The sequence below is a fragment of the Lonchura striata genome, chromosome Z (assembly GCF_046129695.1).
Source record: "Lonchura striata isolate bLonStr1 chromosome Z, bLonStr1.mat, whole genome shotgun sequence".
Taxonomy (NCBI): domain Eukaryota; kingdom Metazoa; phylum Chordata; class Aves; order Passeriformes; family Estrildidae; genus Lonchura; species Lonchura striata.
This window is the reverse complement of record NC_134642.1, coordinates 50,447,161-50,469,312: the sequence shown is the minus strand read 5'-3', so window position 1 is coordinate 50,469,312 and position 22,152 is coordinate 50,447,161. Positions and strand designations below refer to the sequence as shown.

The window sequence follows — 22,152 nt, the reverse complement described above, 5'->3', positions numbered from 1 at the left end:
CCTGCACATATTATTTTTTGAAAACAATATGCAGATTAGTTAGTGAAAAAAGTGAGGAAATTCCACTGTTATGTGATCTAATGCTACTATTTGTTAGGAAGAGATACATTTGAATGGTCTAAATTCTATCTAATCTTGATACCTAACTCTTTCTACAGGGGTTGTAGCTCTTCAGAGGTATACAAACAATGTAAAAAAGTAAGGCTCAGTAATTTAAAGGAAATTTATATTGCCTAAGTAAGGTCCTACTATAGTAAATGCTATCTATTTTAATTTCCTTGGAACAGTATCAACAGCTCTTCAGAATTTCAGTACAAAGATATATTCCATAAGAAACCTGTTTCTTTAAAATACCCTTTTCTTACACATTTTAAAGAAGGGAATATATTAATAAAGTTGTTTAAATCCACTAAGTGTTTAAAAGGTTTAGTAGAAATTGAGGATAGAAAAGATATTACCTGTCTTTACAGTGGCAGGTAATATCTTTTTCAGTTATTTTCCAATACTGCATCTGATACACGGTAATAACCTCACAGCCAAGGGTTGTAAAGTAGGTATGCATTTATTCTGCGCTGGACACAGGGAGGTAAAATCTTCCCAAACCCTGTGTGCCCCAGCTTCCCCAATTCCCTTATTTATACACAAAAGTCATGCATATTCTATAGTGCCTATAAATATTCAGAACTAACCCCACCTATTCTCCGCATGGTATGGAAATTAGCTGCGACTGTGTAGTTTGTTCTTTATTAAGTCAGTGATCTCAAAAATGAGCTTAGGGTCCAGTAAGATGAAGTTTCCATAGTCTTCCTCACTATTGAACTTTCAAACTCAGATGTCTTTGCATACGCAGTCGCCCTTTTGCTTCGCATCGTTAGCAAGCTCAGAAATTTCCATCAGAGGCCACCCTTCTTTTTGCCGTCTCAGCATAAGTTTAATAGATAATGGGTTTTATTCAGAGGGTCCCGAAGCAACTTAACATACACCATATGTTCACATATCATATTGCCTAAATAATTCTAAATTCCCTATTAACCCTTAAATCCACTGTTTCACATCCACTTGAGCTCCAGCATAGTCTATGTCAATGCCCTGATGAGGCCTAGAAAGCAAGTTGGAGAAGATATCAAACAATGCATCCATGTTTTGTTTGGGATATAGAACAAATGGCTTCCTGAAATGACAGTTTAAGGACTGCTGTGTTTGTAGCAAAGCAATCTGACGACTGTAGCAATACATGAACCAATGCAAAGAAACAGGGGACTGACCAAAGCAGAAGCACTGGGATACACATTGTAACTGGGATATGCTGTGTATAGGGAATCCCCCTTTTGACACTACATGTTGTTAAATCTTGATGAAGAGTAATCTACACATCCCCAGTTACAGCAAACTGGGTTATTGCATCCTAGGTCCGAGGAGCCATGCTATGACTGAAGTAACCAGGTCTCAGCCTTTCTACCGATCTCATGACAATGAGAGCATCACTTTATACTTCAACTTTTCAACTTTTTATCAAAGTACACAGAAAATTAAGTTTCTTTCCTCCTACACTGTATTTTTCTAAATTGCAAGTCATCCCCCTTTACTATTCTTCTCTTGTTCACTTTATTATGTAGGGAAAAATACTGCTTACAAGTTGTTTACACAGTTTGTACTCTGCTCTTAGTACCTTACTCTTTGAAAGAGACACTGTTAAAACAACACAGACCCCTAGTGCGGATGTAATCCAAAAGTTTAATTCAAATACAATTATGAGGCACTAACTTTCACCAGATTATTTGTAGTAGCAATTACACAGACTTCAACAAAAAACCTCTAATGAAATGACAACACAAATGAAAAACCCAAAACCATACACATAGAAAATCTCCACCAGACAATAATCAAAATGTAAATTTAATAAAAATTGAATAGCTTAAAGGGCTTATATTTGGAGCAGTTCAGCTAATATTTTTGAGTGAAGATCTACAAGACTTCAAAAAGACAGAATTAAGTCATGGACCTTATTTCTGATGCTTCATATGTTAATAAGTGGAAGAACATAGATTATCATTTATGTGATATAATCCAGCAGTTGGATTTTCACTACTCATTCTATTGTGCCAACACAGAAAATTCAATCAGAATGCTGTGAGAAGCAGATGGGCAGGAATAAGTTTTCTGATGTGGTTCTGTATATATCCACATTAACATTAGCTGCACAACAGCAGGGACGGGACCAGGAGACAGCCTGGGAATAAGCAATCACACCAAAATGTACACATAGTTCCCTACCAGCATTCATATTCAGCTTAAATGTATTTCCCAGTACTCTCTTTCTGCCTGCCTTTAAGGCTAGCGTCAACATGCTTAGACTAAACACACTTTCCTAGTTGTGTCTCTCATCCTGTGCCTCTCTGGCAACCTTTATCTGCATCTGTTCCACTCCCAGTGGGTAGGACATCAATACAATCGTGCAGAACTGTACACAGTATTCCAGGGAAGTGAAGTTGAGAGTTCTTAAGTAAAGCAGGATTGACTGGAGTCTGGAAACACAAGATAGAATGTAAGGCTTTAGATTATGACAATTCATGGCTTTGAAAAACCATTAGACAAAAAAAAAAAATCAATTTTGAGATTGACAATAATCAACAATCCCAGGGACAAAGTTTTTACTCACTGTTTAAAAAGCTGACACAATGAATGAACAAATGAACATGTTCCATTCTCTGTTTGTATTTGGTTTGAAGTTTCCTTTCGTGTTATTATTGGGCTGTATGATGCAGTAAATATGTAATATTTAGATTTAAATTTTTGTGATCTTTCCTTACCTAACTACAGAGTGAGGTTGATTAAGTGGTATGTGGCTAGCCCTTTCTACAAACAGTAATTTTTCTTCTCCTTTTAGGTATTCTGTTTAAACATTTCAACATTAACGCTAAAAAAGGGCCAAAAAACATGAGCTTTCAACCCTTCCCCACAAAATCAAGTATTTTAACATCTATATTTGGCCACAAGTAAGGTGAACAAACCTTTTTTCTTTTCTACATATGCTGCAGGTTTACTTAAAAATAAACATGAAGGTTTGTAATACTGGGACTAAATTGCAGGAGTTTATAATCAGTTTTTAATTTGGTGACAATACTCCTGAAATAATGTTGTTCTTATGTTTCTGGATCAATTAACTACCTCATCTCCCTTCCTGACTAAAGGGCTTATTTCACAATTAATCCTCAATTATCTTCTATGAAAAGGGCATATTTACCAGCATCAGTGATCTCATAAAGCTCAATCAGTGTTTATAATTTTAAGACAGGCAGATAAAATGCCATATAATAACTTACTATGCACTCATGTACATAAAGCCTTTCTTCAGTTGATGCTTCTAGAGAACGCCTCAGCCACAGAAGAAAAAAAAAGTAACTTTAGTTACAGTTAACTGCTTTTGCAAACACTATTTAAGAAATAAAAACCAAGCAGCCATTTACAAACTTTAGAGCTCTAACACTGTACTGCATCAGCTGGTAAAGACACTTTGTCCCACTGCAAGGTTTCCCCGAGGTGGCTGCTGTTTTTGACACTGCTCCTTTAAACAGACAAGGCTGCAGTAAAGTGTTACCCAGCTGACTCCTTCGGCAAGATTCACAATGCAGTGTGAACTGCATCTCAACAGTATCCAGTCAGAACAGCAGCATCTTACATCACCTACACAGATTATCTGACTCGCTGTTTTTACAATTATATTTAAAAATAACCTGTATTTATTTAGAAAATAACAAATATAGTAATTTCAAGCAGCAAAGAACACATTTTATAACAAAGCTTAAAGTCTCTTAGGCAAAATACTTTTGAAAGCAAATACAATATTTGAAAAGGGTGTTACAAGGGGAACTAATTCTTTTCTGTAGTAATATTTGTGATTCACCTCTCAAAGCTAGCATCTTGAAATCTATTTATTATTCTTCATGAAATCACCATAACAGCAAAGCCTCCAGACAGGAATAAATACTTTTGACTCTCTGTGGAGTCAAACCTTTAATCCTCTAGTACACACACAATCAACCCTCCTCCTCAAAAGATCTTTTTTCATGCTGACCAACACCCAGTGCTTAATATCCGTTTCCTGACAAAATGATTGATCAAAACCCAGTAACACTATTTTAACATTTCATGAATAATTCAATATATTTTACATACAAATTGCCTCTTCTTCTAAATGAAATAATAAATTTATTTTTCACTGAAAGATCACAGACATATTTAAAAGTGAAAAACAAAACAGCTGTATAATAAATACTTTAAATACACTGGCTTTTTTTATCTCTTCAGTGACACAAATCAATGCAAGAACACATGGAATTTAGCTGATCTGTTTTTAACCTAAGCAGCAACAGTACAATAGTCTAAAAATTACCATTTGTGTAACCAACCAGAATAAGTATCTCACATGATTTTTTTTTTGTAAACAGCTTAATTGAATTTTCTTGGAATATTTCTCATCTTTTAATTTTGAATTTAATTAGGCTATAATTACAAATCTTCTCTGTCATATGCATAGTAAGCCATAGTAATCTCTGTCACACTACATGCTAAAGTTAGCATTTGCAACTTCTTGCTACAGAGCTTGAAATAATAATCTTTCACAGTTCAACATGCTATAAAACAAACTTTTAAGGGTGACCTGGGAAACCAGCAGAAAAATAATAAATACCATACACCTCCACAAAGTAGTCAGTAGAAGGCAATTACGCTCTAGTTTACTGTTACTTCCACCAGTATTTTTGTGTTGCCAAAGAACTGAAATGTGTTGTTTTGTAACATCACTGAATAAACTTCATACATGTGGCTTCTTCTGGTGATGCAGGAAATGCCCTTGCAAGCAAGTTTTTGGACTTCCACAGCAAGCAAGGTAAGGTACTCGGTGCTTTAATGACCTAAGTACAGCAGCACTAACGTGTTTCTTTGAAATCTAACACAGCTCCACCAGCCTATGACTTTGTATAAGAAAAGACAGCACATCTAAGTTTTGCCAGCTGTCCTTTTCTGATTACTTCTTTAGTTTCTCTGGATTCAAATAAAACACAAGTTCACCAAACAGCTAAATTAAATTGACCAAAGACAACATCCACAGATTTTGAGACAGTAGTTACATTTTGAATTGTGTATATATATTTTCACTTACAACCTCAATTTGCTACAAAATAATAGAAAAAATGTTGATGATGTGGATAGCACGAGAATCAGGTACACTTTACCCTGGACACTGACATCACTTAGTAGAAGCACATTGTAATTTTATCAAGTTGTATTTAATGAGGGTTTATTATCAAATTTATACTGCACTAATATTTTGCAATAATGTTGTTTGTAGAGGAAATCAATCATACTTCAGAAACATACAAGAAGCTTGCTACATAAAAGGAAACTGGAAAAAACGAAAGGGAATAAAGAGAAAGAAGAAAAGGGATAAAATAGAAGAATAAAAAGAAAAATATAAACCTAAAAAGAATTCAAGACATAATATCTGAATAGACTAAGGTTTGCAGTAGTATTACACACTAGTAGGGAAATTATGTCTGCTACTGTTGCAAAGCATGTAACTAGCTTTATAAGTAACAATCAAGAAAAATTAATTAATAAAAATACATAATACATTATTTTACTTAACAAAGAGTACAATAGTAAGCTTCATACCTTTAAAGAAAAAAATTGATGTCTGCATGTGTAAACAAACACACAAATATTTTAATATGCTTTGATTAGCAGCCAGAGAGAAAACCAGCACTAGTTCTAAAAAAATTTAAATTTTAATTGTTGTAAGATATTATAGCATGAAAATTAATTCTAGAATTCAATTTATTTATAAAGGAATATCTTGAAATGGATAAAAATAGAATTTATATTTTAAAACCTCATAAATAAATTAAATGCCTCTTCTAAAGGAGCATACTGAAATTAGGTGGATTTTCCTACTTTCAGGGGACATGAAATGACTGTATCAATTGAATGTTGAAAGCTCAAGGTCTTCTGAACTGTTTGATTTACTAAATATGCCAAATATTCAAAAGAAAATCTTTCCAGTTAGGAAGAAACTCTGCTTTCTTCAGTTATAATACAAAAGATAAGAGTGGAGAAAAGTGACAAAACTACACGGCAGTAAAATAAACTCTGCTCTGTTGTTTTCAGGCACTTTCATAACTCTGAAAATAACATATTCAACTGTTTATTTGAAAGGTAAAAATCCTTCCCTTTAGGAATTCAGATTTTAAAAAACTGAGTATGCTTTTACAGAAAGCATTCCATTTTAGAGTATCTACGTTAAGAGATGGGCCGCAAGAAGAATTAAGCAGACTTAAATCTCTTCCTACCCTAACCATTCAATAATTCTAAGTTTCTACAACAACCTTTCTGGAAGGCACCAGGTACCTGGCACAGCTCCGTATGTGGTGTAGCTCCCTGAAGTGGTGACCCAGCACAAGGACATCTCATCTTAAGGAAGCATCAACCACTGTTTGTGCATGTCATGGAAGTAGCGCACTAAAGGCAACAAAACAACTGAACCACACAGGTCAGGATACACAACACAGTCTGAATGAGGAATGTCACATCCAACCCAAACATACTGTAGCCCTGAAGAGAACAGACATCACCTTGTTCTAAACAAATAGTGAAAACAAAATCTGAACAGTCAAGAATGTTTCTTTACATCACCAGCTTTCATCAGAGCCTTAATAGCCCTGGCCCTCATCTCGAGTTCCAGAAGCTCCAGCTGTTGTGCTGATGGCTGAACATCTTCTGATGGAGGAACAGATAAGGTTGCTGCTTTGGGCTCCTTTGGGCTGGACTCTGCCAACCCCAGAATCTCATTCACACTCTTCTCAATGTCCTTCTGAAGGTCATCTACCTGGCCAGCTCCACTTCTGACAGTGCTCCCTTGTACATCTGGACCATCCTCTTCATTGCATGGGCCTTCTATGTCACTATCATATGCATCTGCATTTATGCTGAGGACATCACTATCTTCTCCCTTACCTGTAACACAAATATAACTATGACAGACTTGCCTAACAAAATTGTTTTTACCTCAACTTACAAAATCACTTCTGCTTAAAGCATTACTCTGCAAATTAAGAGAGTGAAAAGAAATCTAGAAAAAGTCTGTATGATAATGAACTCCTTTGTCTCCTCCAACTTTTAAAGCTAATTTATACAAGTGTTAATGCATCTTTATGCTATTCTGAAGGAACTTGCAGTATAGCAAAGCAGCAGTACCAGAAAAATTTATTCCCTCCTGTGAAGTTACACTACCTATTTTCCTAATTAAATTGTCATAAAGTCTTATATTAAAGAAAGCTTTTGCAGTGCAACTGATTTTCATTTAGCTCTTAAGTAAACCGAATTTTCAGAATGCAACTTTAAAAATTACACTCAACTATGTTATGTATTTTAAGAGGAGTGCGACTTTAGTGAGACACAAGACTAAAAATTAATAAGAACTCTACTTATCATGCAACTACTCAGAATTTATCATTAGTCTTCCAGATGTATTTGACTCCATGTAAAAACATGGAGGAATTTAAGACTTTGGTTTTTAATTGTGGTTGGAAGTTGGAGTGTATTTTTAAAAACATAACAGCTCAATAAAATAAAAGCAAAGCTCTAACAGAACCTAACTATTCTCTCAATTTGGCTACAACAAGACTTCCTCTTGACACAGGCCTCAGAAGTTCATGCTCTTTCAACAGCTTTTGTAAATGTGGAAATTCACAGCAGGATTGGTTCCAGCTTAAATGAAAAATGTGTATTCAGGTGATGGGTAAAGGTACTGATTACACAGACTTTACAATTATATTACTTTTTATTACTTTTGGTAACACCATTTTTACCACTTGCACAGGAAAAACAAGACTTTAGAAAAATGTTATTCCTTTTTTTTTAACATTTTTAATGCTTTATGGTACCTGTACACACTTGGTATTGATACATGGAAAGTGTCCAAAAACCTTAGACAGATCTATTTTTCTTGGGGTTTATAACACTCCTCCTACCCTGAGGGTGTGGGGAAAAAAAGAAAATCAATACTCACTACTGCAAAAGCTATGAATGCAATTTTTCTACTTAAAAAACCAAAAAGAGGGAGGAAAGGAAGATCAAAACAGCTCAAAATGGTTTTATGAACAATAGTAATATTTTTAAACATTAGCGTTTTGTTGATTCGGCATTGAAAATGTTTTGTACTATAGACACAATTCAGTTACTCACTCATGATTGCTCTGTATCAGCCTATGACTGTCACAGCATTTAAGTTCAGATTTAAGAATTTTCTACACTCACCCTGAGAATGCACTCACATACACAGCTAAGGTATGTGGCATCTCAAAAATTCCAAACAAAGTTAACAGGAAAGCAAATTCAGCTCATGAAAATATATGTTAAGACATATAAAAGAAGTTTACAAATCACCTTTTTTTTTAAGCCAAAAAAATCACAATTTTGAAATAATAAAATCTGAAAGCTTAAAAAATAAACCAAAACTTCTCCTCACAGCAGTGTGTATAAAAACTACTCATGAGATATACATACAAGGATTTTCTATGACCTTAAGTAGTTTTGGCCTGTTCCTAATGTAATAGTAACTTCAAGATTAATATTTCAGTTTCATCTGCAGTTTCCTCTATTTCCTATACATGTCAATCATATTTGAACAGTATCTTTTTAACTTTACCTTGCAAGCCACAATGTACATGAAAGATCAGAATGGGAAACAATAGAATTAAGAAATGGTAGTTTTTGTGTCTTTCTTCACAGTATCAGTCAGTCTTTACCTAACATGCTGGTCAACCAAGCAGCATTCCCATGGATCAAAAAATCAGGTGCATTACTGGATCACAGTTCAAAGCCTGAAACTTAACATCTGAGCCTGATCATCCAAATTTACTGATTTACTGCCAAAGTTAAACTGACCTGTACTGAGTCTGGCTGGGATAGAGTTCATTTTCTTCACGGCAGACTACATGATGCTGGCATGTTGATAATACACAATACTTACACAGCCTCAGGGCTTTCTCTGTTTCTCACTCTGACCCCACAGAGAGTAAACTGGGAGGCTAGGATGCAGAGCCAGGACAGCTGAGCCAAACTGACCTAAGGGATATGCTCCACCATGCAACACTGGCATCTGCCTTTTCAAGTAACTGTCATGCATGCTGAGCCTCTGCTTTCCAAGAAGTGGCTAAAAATCTGACTTCCAATGGGAGGTTGTAACTAAGTCTCTGATTTTTGCTTTGTTTCAATGTAAAACTCTTGCTTCACTTACTGAAGAAACTTTACATTGATTCCTAAGTTGTCCTCATTTTGTTTTGCTGATTGTCACCTTTATCCCACTGGGGGACAAGCAATTGAGGGGTTGGTATGTGCCTACTGCTGGCTGGGGTCAGCCCACCATAGGAATCCTTTTGGAATCAAGTGGTCACATTAAGAAGAACAAAATATTAAGTCATTCATGTCTGTCCCAGACTTAGTAAGATGAGAAGCTGGACAGAACAACATTTGGTTCTGTTTAGAAATTAAAACCTCCAAAACTCTGGAATTCAGTGCTCATTCAGGCCTTTTAGCCTACACAAGTTTAAAGAGCTAATAGGCTTTATTTCCCTCTTTTGCACCTGTGTTTTTACAGTAATAATGATCATGGTTGGCATTTGTCATTATCTTTTTCATTTTGGTAACTTTTACTTTTTCCTTCATCTACAGTTGCAAAATTCATTTCAGCACACTTAATTACATTTCTAAATTTTAATTTTATCCACTCTGGCTTATTCTCTCATTTTCTCTTCTTTTTCCCACAGCTTCTCAGGCTGCAGTGAAGGAGCACGACTGCAGTTATACTTTCTAATATATACAATATTCTCAAAAGTTCTTAAAGCTAACATCATGAATGGAGCCACTGTTATAGCCCAAAGCCACCATGATGGTCTGGTTGATGAAGTCATAAAAAACTACAAGGATATCAATCTTGCAGTAATCATCAATTCCCTTTGATAACACAGAAGTGGAAATCTGCAGGAAATCTGTCAGTTCTAAGGTTCCTCCAACAGTACAACAAGCAACATTCAAAGGATTATTCACAGTCATAGCAACTCACACCCAAGAGTTTTGGTGCTCTTATGTATGACTCTTTCTGATTTAACTCTTCTCACTAATTCAGAAAAGAAACACGTTTCGAAAGTCATTTCAAGAGACATCTTTTAGACAACATTCTGAATTGTGAAATAACAGTTTCAAGAAGTAAATGAAGTTAGATCTTTGCAGACGAGAAATGTAGCTTAGAAGAATTTGCAACATTCTTTGACTGGAAAAGCTATTTCTGATGTTTCTGCTTAGAATCAGTAAAAATGAAAATAAACAGACTGAGACAGAAACACCTATAGTTCTAGTACTTCATGCACAAACTAATATTGGCAATTGTTGTATGTGCTGATTTAATGACTGGAATAAAACAAATACTACTGCAGGCTAAAAATACTATTTTCTTGTATAGCAAGTACAAATGTGCACCAATAACTTATAAGCCTTTGCATTTTCTACCCCGCCAATCACTGTAGTACTTGAACATCTCACAAGCTGCATTTTTTGCATTTAAGAAGAGAAAGTACACAAGATAAAATACTCTTCCTCAATGTATGTTCATTCTATGTTCACAAGAGAGTTGTCAGCTACCTGGAATTAGTCACTGGCCAATATTGAGAACACAAAATTTCAGCTTTCTTTATTACATACCTTGTTTTGATTCCTGGCCTTCCACTTTGCTGTCTTCTCTAAGAAAAGAAGTTGAGTCTATACAGTTGTCCTGTCTGAAAAAAAAAAAAAGAACACATTTTAATCACCATAATTTAAAATTTAACAGAACATATTTTTTAGAAACGAAAAAAATTACCAGATGGTAGGCCAATAAGCTAGCTACAGTAGGAATAAGGGCAGAAGGAATACAGAGAGCTAATCTGAGCACTCAAAAGTAAACTTTTTTTGTTTTGCCTTGTGACACAAAAGGATAAAGCAATAATTTCCACTGCATCCTTGCCTTTTAGAGTAACAATCCTCAATGGCTATAACTGAAGAATCACAGCTGAACAGTTACAAAGGAAACGCTCCTCATAATAGCTTTTCTGAAAAACTCAAAAAAAATTGTCACATAATTAAATAGTTTGGGAAAACGGTAATTTCTGCTGCACTCAAGTACTCTTTACTGTCTTATTTTGAAAGTAAAAAATTATTTTCATGAAATTATCATCAGACCATCACCAACCTCTTCTAAACTAGAATATGCATGCTTCATAAAGGAATACTGTTTAAACTGTTTACAACTCAGCTATTACAGTGTATTCAGTACCCACATTTCTCTATTTCTCCTATTTAAAGACTTCTACCCTTGATGTGTAGGGTTTCAACTCTTTACACAAGTATAAGGAAGAGACACTTCAGCGAAAGGTTAATTTCCTTCATGTACTTCACACATACTAGTTATATGAATTGTGAAAATAAGGTAAAACATCCAGGAAGGGCACAGGTGGAACGATTCAGAATCACTGGAAGAGTTCAGCTGCCACATCCAGTGAGAATTTTGACAACAGAATTACCAAATTTCTCAACTGAATGTTAGTGTGTCATTGGTTTAATCTGTATTATATGGAATAAATGCAGCTCTCCTGGCCATGGGAGTTTAACAACACTATAAAAAGAAAGCAGTATTTTGGTGTCACAGACGTAATATAATGACTAACAACTTGTTTCTCAGTAATGGCCATTAGGGCTTTCCTGAAAGTGAACACATATCTATCTTCCTCATGCTGTACAAGTTGGGGTTTTTCCCACATGCCCAATGGTTTTATCAGGAGGAGGAACACTATAATATTTCTAGAAATCATGGTCTGAGAGGCAGTTATTTTCATTTCTGTTTCCTTTTCTGAAGTGGCAAAGGCTACATCAACAGACTCATTTTTTCTCCCACTTTTTTTTAGCCACTGGAACATAAATGTGTAAAGTATCATGCAATAACTCATTAAGGACAATCAACAGGTCAATACACTTGCCTAGCAAAGCCCTGGACGTGGACACCAGTCTGTTCTGCCTATCTATTGAGCCACATGGCTACACTAACTCCTTTTCCAAACGAGATGACAATAATCTAAATACACCCACACACGTATGCCAGCAACTGCAAAAGGGACTACAGCCCAGAAGGGCCTACTGTGCTGCCAGAAATCAGACAGAATGAAAAATGTATACCTTCTCCAGGGTTTTCAGTGTCATGCAGCTGTAAGTAGATGCTTGTAATTCACCAGCAAACCTCAAGCAAGCCTAGACAACAAGCAGGATGCAAGGTCTGGGACTAAGGTATAAAATAGACTGTAAAATCAGAGGCAAAATTCCAAAAATAGATTAGGTTCTTCAAGTAGTCAAATTGAGGGACAGAAATAGAGCACTAGATACCCCAGAGATGAACATTATCAGCTACTGGGGACAATCTCAGGCCTACACCTGCCATCAGAGAGGCCTGCATGCACAAGGCCTGAGCAGCAACAGCAACAAGGATACAATCTTGGGGTTTCTATGCCAGCAGACAGGGAGAGATGTGGATTTCAGACCAGCTACAGGTCAGCAGATGTGGATAGAACCACCTGGGTTTTTGGCTTTTTTTTTTTTTTCCGAAGTAACCCCTAAAAATTTGTTATATTTGGTTATTTAACTCTTGAACAAAATTAGGTTGTGATGTGCCCTGATCATCACTAGATGCAGGATGATCAAAGAGCAGAAAAAGTTTAGGCTGCCCCTGACCTATTCTCTTTCACATACATACTTCACCATTTTGAATTCAGCAGTCATGTCTGCACTGGACAGCAATGTGTCATTTGAAAAATCCTGATCTTGCACCAGTAGTATCCAGGGTAGTATCCAGACATTAGACTTCACAACTCTAGTATCACCTTGATGTCTGATGAGGAATTGTAATCATCTCGTTGAGAGAAAACAAAGTGACTGCTATAGTTCATTGGCTGTGAAATTATCCACAACCATTTTAAAAATAAATTACCAACTTTAAAAAAAAACCAAAATATTGAAACTTGTAAAGTTTCCTCCTGATGCCTTGACTTCAACAATAATTACAGCAAGCCCACATTCCTTTAGAGACTACCTACTGTCAGCAAAAGAATTTTTAGAACGCAGAAGTACTTTTACAGCATGTTTTACTCTCTCAGAACAGATTGGATTGGACTGCATTGCTGGTGAACCTTCATGACTTCGTTTCATAGGCAAGCATTTTGCACCACCTACTGGCCCAATAGATGCATTTTAAGTTCACTTTTCAGTTTGGCTTTTAATTTATTAGCCTTGTTTTATCTGTTTGCTAGTGAAAAACTTTTTTTCCCTAATTATCTGTACTGTGGTATACATTTAAGAAAGGGTGGTCTTCAAACAACGGGAGCAGAAGATAGGTTATTCTAAATTATGGGACTTTAAGCACATTTAATACTCTCTTTTTTCATTATATGCTAGTAAGTGACAATAGTCATTTGGAGTTTCTCCCTTTTGTCAGCCTTTATATTTCTCCCTCAAGATGGCAATTAAGTTCAAAGTAAATCTTCCAAGCAATAAACTCAGCATTTTTAATTTATTATTTTAAACAGAACAAGATTTTCACAGTATGATCTTTTCAGCAGAAAGAAGCTAACTACAGCTACTATTTGCTAACAAACATTGTATATTAAAATTTACCTTATTTTATGTAGAACATGCATTTCATGTTGGTATGTACCATGCCAGTGTAATCCCTAACTGGGCTCACACAAATAGTTTCTGTACACAGTTTGCTACAGGAATTTGTACAGTTCTCAAAGCATCTGGTTTTGAAGGAGATTTGGTACCCAAGTCCAGTAGATTATGCAAAGTGGGGTAAAAACACAGTAAAGGTTAGGAAAAGGAGTACTGGAAGAGAAGCAGATGGCTAAGATTAAGACAGTAGCTCTCCAATACTGGTGGCAGGGATACCAGGTTTCACTGGGTCACTGGGGTTGGAGACCAGAAGGAAAAGTATAATTCACCTAAATCTCCAGTGAGACTTTAGATCAAGACCTCTGTTATTTTTGACATGATGTACCTTCCTGAATTAAAATTTGCCTTTGCACTTAGTTCCAGGCCTAAAAACCACTTCCAGAAGTCCCAAGTCCTTGAAAGAGTCCTGCAAATTTTTGTTCCAAGGATAGTTTTCAATGACAAATGAGAACTAAAATAATTAATAAGCATTAAGTAGCAATTTAAAAAACAAAAGGGAAAAAAGTTCTTACAAAGTACTGCTTCTCAAGAAAGGTATCTCAGAAGACAGGTGTTCATCAAATAGTTGAATGAGCTACGCAAAGTCCATCAGTCCTGTTACAGGTAATGTTTGAGGACATCACCATAACAGAAGTCAGTGAAGCAAATTAGCCAAATGCTGATGCATCTGTTCAGTGAAGCATGTAGCTGGTTGTTACAGTGACTCCAAATGCTGAAAATAACCAAACTGTCTTACAGGGGTAAACATCAGATGGCAACTGTATGTTTGTGAACAGCCCAGTAGCCAGGAGCACAACACATTATAACAAGACAAAACTTTAAACTGCTAACCTTTCCAAAAGAAAACAAGTTAAAACTGCACTTTTGACTGCAAAGTAGTAAAATGCCTCTAAATTCTTCAAATATCAAATATTAAACTGCAGATTTTCACTCAGTGAAAAAAATAAGCCAAATATGATTTTGAAGGCAAAAGATCATTTACTCAGACCCATATGAACATTGATCATTATAATGACATTAGAATGCTTGTTCTTTTAATAATGATTTACTACTACAGCATATAACTTACTTTCACTTGTTTTGCTGGGGGACATTTGAACAATCAATTCAGGTAAAATAAAAGAAATAGCTCAAAAACATGCTAACACTTCTTTAACAAGATTAAGAATACCTACTTGGTTTTTGCAAGACATTGTCTGGCTCCTGTCAATTAAATATCTGATGTTTAGTTGGAAGCTTTGCATACAGTAATTCTCTCAGTTTAACAGTATTCCACTGCACACAGTAACAGCCACAAAAATCTGAGAACTGTAAATTCAAAAACCTATACAGAGCTCACAAAAAACAAAATTTATCTATTGCAACAGTATTTTCCAGTCACTGGCAAATATAGGCCCTGCTTTTTCAGTTCTTCTGCGTGGTTATTGCAGGATTTCTAATGCATCACATAGAACAAGCTGGTGATAAAATAAAATAGCAAAGGTTGTACATGCTAAGGTAAGCATGTGAAGCTTTTACATGGTTGAAATTTAAGAAAAGCCTCACAACTTCCACTTCCGGTAACAGAATGAGGATATGTGCAAAAACTAAAAAAGGAAGATTCAATTTACAATTAGATGCAATACCATCTAAAAGCTTTACATAAAGATCTGAATTTTGTGTATTTCCTGTACCTGGAGAAACTTAGCTTAATCCCTGCTACTTTTAGCTGGTACAGACAGGAAACAGCTCTCTAGAGACTTAGAGTCATTTGTTTTTTAATTTGAAATTTCTCTAGATGTATTGATTCAAGCTTTCTGGATTTCAGTTGATATATGCAGATTGCTAAAGGTATGTTTGTTGAATTTATTTTTTTCAAAGGACAATAATGAAAGAAACAAAGGGATGTTTCCAATCAGTTAAAACACTTTTGATTTGAGTACAACTTGCTACTCACTTCTTCCCTTTCCACATTTACATTTCCATGAAAACAATTAACACAAGTCAGATTTAAAACAAATAAGTTATACTAGAATGCAGGAAAAAGAAGTAATTTATATGAAAGCCACAAGCCATGAAGATAACCAAGGAAGAACTAACAGTTATTATATAAATAGAAAAACTGCCTTTTTTATTATGAAAGACTTTTTTATTCCCAGGGCAAACAAATTTACCTACTTAAATCCAGATTAAATTATAATTAATGATTACAAATAATGCTTGCTTGTTTTAGCAATGCAGTTTTCACTTCTTTTTCACACTTGCACCTTAAGCCTCTCTAGTAGCTGACTTGTTGCTGAAACACAGTTTTCTGAAGTTTTGAAAACTTGCATTTATAATTATTTACACAGAGGTTATAAAGAAGCTGACCCAAGGCCTAAAGATTAAACTACTTAGTAAAAAGGGCTTGTGACTGTTTACAGTTGTAAAAGTATACTGATCTTGCTGAGTACTGGACTTCAAGATTAACATAAAACCTTAATTCTTCTCATTTTCTCCTATTCCTTTACTTTATTCTATCATCCAAACAGCTTTTCTGTTTTGTTTTCTTTTTGTTAATGCTAGCAAACAGCTGAATTGGTTCTCAGATAGCACCCACCAATGCAGAATGCTATTTTTGAAAGGGAGAAGAAAATCCCCAATTCCTAAAACATCCAATTTGCCTGCCCAGTTAGGAGAGGTCTGAAACCCCGAACTATCAGGTTACAGACACAAGAACAAGGGGCATCTCAACCACTGTTTGTCAAAGGAAGCAATTTGCTCTACAACTGTGAACAACATATCTCAGTTTCTTTTACCTTTTTTAAACACAATTTCTTCTTGATTTACTGTTAGTTACTGAAACCTTCCTAACTGGCATGGGAAAATAGGTTAAGTGTCAGATATCCACTAGCTAAAAAATGGTAAATTCTTATTTTTCTTACTTTGTAGTTTTATTCATTAATTTCCTCTTTTTAGATTTTCACCAGCTCAAATAATTTCCATATAAGAAAGAATTTATGCAATCTACTGTATCAAAGGATCGTATATACATATAGCAACAGTAGCTTTGAAACATCGTGCAGACACAGAACAACCTTACTGAAATTCAGCAGCACTACTTCTGCCATACATCTTAGAGATAAAGAGTATTTCACATATTTTGCAATAGTAAATAGCTTGTGAGTTAGGCCTCAAACAAAAAGCCGAAACAACACATAATTTCTCAGGGAATCAAAAAACTTGGGTATTTATATTATTATTTAGCCAACAAGTCTGTCTTCTTATTTTATTTAGAAGTTCACTGGCAAATTATCAATCACTTAACAGAGACTACTCCACATAAAGAGACACAGTATTTAGGGTGTTTTCTAGTTTTAAAAATTGCTATCTGCTTTAGATAGAAAGCCAGCAGAGGGCCATGTCCAAATGAAGAAAACTAGTTTTTAAAGCTGACTAATGACGACCCATTCACAGATCACACAGGCAACAAATAGCACAGTGGGATACATTAACAATGGGCTCCAAATGGAACCTTAAAGGAAATAGTGTCAAAGGGTATTAAAACTATATCACAAGGAAATGAATGAAACGTAACTTCATATTCACTCCAATTTCTAGTATATTTGTATGATGAGAAGTCATCAAAGAAAATTCTGTGATAACTTCCTAAGTTGTTTTCAATCAAAGATGGGATCAGAAACCAGGTCTCTGCTAAAGAAAAATACTGACCAGAATGTGAAAGTTGAATTAATGTTACTACCTTTCCCATCCATTTGTTCTTATTTAGGAGGTTTATTTAAACAAACCAAACCAACTGCTAGGAAGTTACTTTAAACTGCGCATTGCTGGTGCATTGTCTTGTACTGTCTCAGAGGTTTATTAAGTACATCCTGAATCTGTGGACCAGCTGTAATCAGGTCAGTATTGAAAACATAAAAGCTTATTAGTCTTCTAGAAACAAGTTAGCCTCACTAAATTTGATTGTGCATGATAACTAGTAACTTTGTTTTTCCCTTCACTACTTCCATAGAAACTATCAAACAGGTAAACTCCTGACAAAGAAATGGTCCTTAAAAAACAGAGAAGCATTTTGAGAAAAGGTTAAGTGCTGTCTTTTACAAAACTGCCAGATGCCAAGATAAGAGCAAGAAACCAGAAGCCTCTGTTCTTGAAACTTTACATTCTGTAGCACTCCTTATACAGAGTGCATTAAACACGTGAGTGTCAGTGCTGCTTCAACTGGGGCAGGAATGAAGGACTAGAATGAAAAGTTGAAACAGAAGAGCTAAATCTCAGCTGAACTGAAAGTACACTTAAGCAATTCAGTGACCTAAGTGGGAGAGGCTTACTCCTTTAATTCACACAAGGACAGTTAACCTATATCACACCACTTCTGTAGCAGGACAGAAGTGTGAAAGTTTAATTACCACAACTCAGCTGATGGGTGGTATGCCACTATGAACCCAGTTATGTGCTCAAGACTCACTTAGTGTCACAAAGTGACAAAGTCATGTCTATATTTAGGGCTTGCTAGTAATCACAGTTCATTGTCATTCAACTAGAGTAATTAATTAAGGATATAGGAACTGGGTCTTTCAATTATGTATTTCATCATTCCTCATGAAAAATCTCTGAATTGTTCAGTCTCGTTAGATTAAGTGTTTTGTCTTTTACTCACTGACTGACTGAATCACCTCCAGTCTTGTCTCCTCCATCTGCCTCCTCGTCAGTATCAGAATCAGCTCCAATTTTGCCTAGATATACACAGTGTCAAACACGAAAATTTAGGAAAGTAATATAATTAATACTACATAATTAGGTTTACTCTTAATTAACTCTATTGCAATCAGCAGAAGAGGATTTTTCCCAGTTAAAGCAGAAGTTCTAAAATTAGACTTAGTCAAAACCAAAACCCTTATTTGTGAGTCTTCTGTTAGCTACACATACATTTATACTGGATTATAAAAAATCTGATTAGCTATTCTTAGTACAATACTATGGATGGTAAAAATAAAGTACAGAATTAACAGCAAGATACTCTGGACCACTCAGACTCAAAGAGTTTTTCTTTGTTGACAGGACAGCAATATGCTTACAAGTAAATTCTATATTCCTTAAATATCAATTACAAGTTCAAAAAAGCTGTGAAAAGCTAGAATGTCATATCCTTAATCAACGTACATGAACTGTGTGTCTTGGTGGAATTGAGGGATTATGTACACACTAATATATACTTATTAGTGTGTGTCTGTATATATACATATATATTTAAGTAGCATGAAAGAGTGCAAATGGGGTTGAGGCAGACTATTCTCTGGTGTACAGTGAAGTCTTAAAAGTTTCACTCATACCTTCAAGAATCTTCAACAGTTTTTTTTCAGATAACAGCTCCAACTGCTCCATGCAAAGTCTTTTGATTTCATCCATGGAACAGTTCTAAGAAGACAGATAAAACAAACCACAGGCTACTAAAAATTTCTGAGAAGACAGTAATTTAAAAGGTAATGTCTAACTATAATGAAGAGTTAATTTGGATTAAAGCCTCTCCCATATTTTGATCTGCATTGATGCAACTGATGTAGAAAACAAGGTGTTTCAGTTATGACAAGAAATAGCATATGCGTGGGTTTTGTCTGAAAAATTAAGCAATAAACACTATCAGTTACCTGACCTATGGCTTGAAGTTTTTACTGCAGCTGCAACACTGAGCACCAGAAACACCAAAACACATGTCTGAAGCATGGAAGAGCAAACAACTGCAGACCTAGTTATTCCTAGTTTTCCATCACTAGGGGGAAGCTGAGTTATGTAATTAAGCTTGCGAAGATCAGAGGAGACTGTTGAATCCTAGTCCACAAACTGGAAAAAATAATGCTATTGACAACACACCAACAGATGTGTATCACAACACAAAGAAAGTATATAAATTGCAATCCATTTCTCATGCTCAGTACATACCATACATTTTATTGGTATTCCATTTACTTTCACATCTCATACCTTTTGGTGACATTTGGTAATTTCACATTTTCAAATGAGCTGTGATGCCATGTACAAATACCAAAATTAGGACCCGCTAAAGAGGTTGTAACACTTACAGTCATATTGTAAGTTTGGATCTACATGATGAGGCAATTTCCCTACAAACTCAGTAATGCCTTTCCTTCCTGCTTCTCAACCTCTTTTTCTTCTGCCAGACATGAGAAATGGATGAGCCTATGTGCAATTTACCATGTGTTTAAAATGAAGAAGTCCTGTCTCACTTATATTAATAATACAACTCATTAAGATAAAAATTCAAGATAAAAAATTTACAACTACTAACAAGCATTATACAGATGACATTTCACTGGCAGAGTTTCCTTCTGTACAGGCTGCTAGCCTAATTTATTTTTACTAAGTCCTATTGTTCACAAGACTCAACAAGCGTATGTACTAAGCCAGTAAAACTCCAGCTTTAGTCCAGAGAAGTTAAAGCTACGGAAGCTGTTTATAAAGAATGGGCTTTATTTTCTCATCTCAGACATTACTTTAATACCATACGAAGAAAATCAGTTGCCACAAGCAGAAATCAGTATTTTATTTACAAATCAGCATATTAATTAGTAAACAACTCAACTGTATTTACTCCTCATAACCATGAAAATGCATTTAACTAAGCAGTATAGAGGGACAGTCTAAAGCTAAACATGAAGTTTAGAAACTGCTGTGCAGCCGCAAAAGGCATACCCTGGAATAACTACAGCAAATCTTTAAGTCTGACATCCAGACATATGACTGGGAGACAACTTAAGAAAGGTACTTGACTTGAAAGAAAGTTGAGAAATATGCAGGCAGCAGTTAAAATATAAATACATTAGCCTGGAGAGATAAGTATCCTTTGTTAAGCAAGCATTCAAGATTATGGTAAGTATATAAATGGTAAGTGTATTTCAGTACCTTTAAAGTATCAGGCAGCATCTTCTGTAGTTTCTTCTCCCCTATGACGCAGAAACACTGTTGAAGCATTTCCTTTTTGTCCCCAATGTAAAAACTGACAGGTTTGAGTGACACAGTGAGATCTAATCCTCCTTCCTCTATATCACTGGGTTGTTCAGCCTCTTCCAGTTTTTCTCCAGAGAGTTCATTACATTTTGTTTCCTAAAATCAAGGATGGCATTTTCTAGTGAACTAGAGAAGACAGAAAATTATAGCTTTGCAAAATAATTTTCCTTTCATAAATGCAAGGTATATCTTAGTGTGGACTTCTCAAGTTCCAGTGTTTCATATTGCAAGGTAACTGCATTACTGAAGTTACATATTTTATTACTGAAAACATTCTTGTGCTAGGAAAATTTTTAAAGCATCAGGAAGTGAAAAGTATTCATAAATATTAACTGGGAAATATTATCTGAAAATACTTAGCTGGTGCTTACACAAGAAAGCATGCTTTAACGCAGGCGAAATCCATCTGATTAGCTGAGCAATTAAATCATAAAGCTCATCATTTACAGCTGTCCTGCTAAAACAGAAACTGGCATACAATCCCCTGTGTGGCAGTCTTCAATGAATTAAAATAGGCTTTGAAATAGAAAATACACCCTCCATATATCAGCGGAGGACATCTAGAACAGAAAACGAATTAAAAAAAAAACCCAAACAAAACCAAAAACCAAACAAACAAACAAACAAAAACCCAAAACCAAACCACGAGCCAGAAATACACTTTGTCAGCCTCAGAATTCACTTAGGCGTGCAACTCACACCCATTTTTTGCACACCAGCACATTCTTGAGAAGACTCACAATGCCACAAGTATGAGAACCGCGACTGGGGCTACCCGAGCTTGTACGCCACATCTCTTACACCTGGAAAACACAGAACCGGTGTTTCCGAGATGCGCACCCGGGCTCGGCCGGCCCCCGCCAGTATCCGCGCCTGTGCTGCCCATCTTCGCGCCGCCCGCCCAGCCGCTCCCTGCAGCCGCAAACCGACCAGTGCGACTGAAACCGGCCCTTCCTGCAGCCTCTGCGGCCAGGACGCGGGATCAGGACGCGCCCAGGAAGGCAGAGGCGGCACCGCAGCGGCCAAACCCCGCGACTCCGCCCGTGCTACCTCTAGGGCACCGTGGCTGGACTCGGTGCTCCGCCGTTTCCTATCGCTGCCGTCTGGCCCCGCAGCTCCCTCCGGGCAGCAGGAACGGGAGCAGCGCCGCTTCTTCTCCTTCGAAGACTTCCTGCCCGGCATGGCCGCGCGCACCCCACACCGCCACACGGGCGCCGCTTCCGGTGGGACTCGTGGGCAGCGCCCCCTACCGGCCCCGTGCTGCGGCCTCCAGCGGGGCCGCGCCCAAGGCTCGAGATGTATGTACATCTCGTGAATGTACAGCGGGATGCCTTGGGGATA

General features: G+C 36.3%; 1 protein-coding gene across 2 annotated transcripts; it reads right to left on the bottom strand.

Annotated features, from left to right (window-relative positions):
* Positions 1-1,714: 1,714 nt before the first annotated feature.
* On the bottom strand, positions 1,715-22,022 carry CAAP1 (caspase activity and apoptosis inhibitor 1). Of its 2 annotated transcripts, XM_031507272.2 has the most exons (7): positions 21,862-21,909; positions 21,552-21,614; positions 20,707-20,907; positions 19,119-19,203; positions 18,446-18,521; positions 10,756-10,829; positions 1,715-7,011 (listed from the first exon to the last, which is right to left on the bottom strand). In XM_031507272.2, exons 2-7 carry the CDS (start codon positions 21,603-21,605, stop codon positions 6,668-6,670), a joined length of 834 nt encoding a protein of 277 aa, XP_031363132.1. In that variant the 5' UTR covers positions 21,606-21,614; positions 21,862-21,909; the 3' UTR covers positions 1,715-6,667. The 2 variants fall into 2 exon arrangements, with proteins under 2 accessions (XP_031363132.1, XP_021391614.1); XM_021535939.2 differs by lacking the exon at positions 21,552-21,614 and having other exon boundaries at positions 21,862-22,022.
* Between the last annotated feature and the right edge of the window lie 130 nt (positions 22,023-22,152).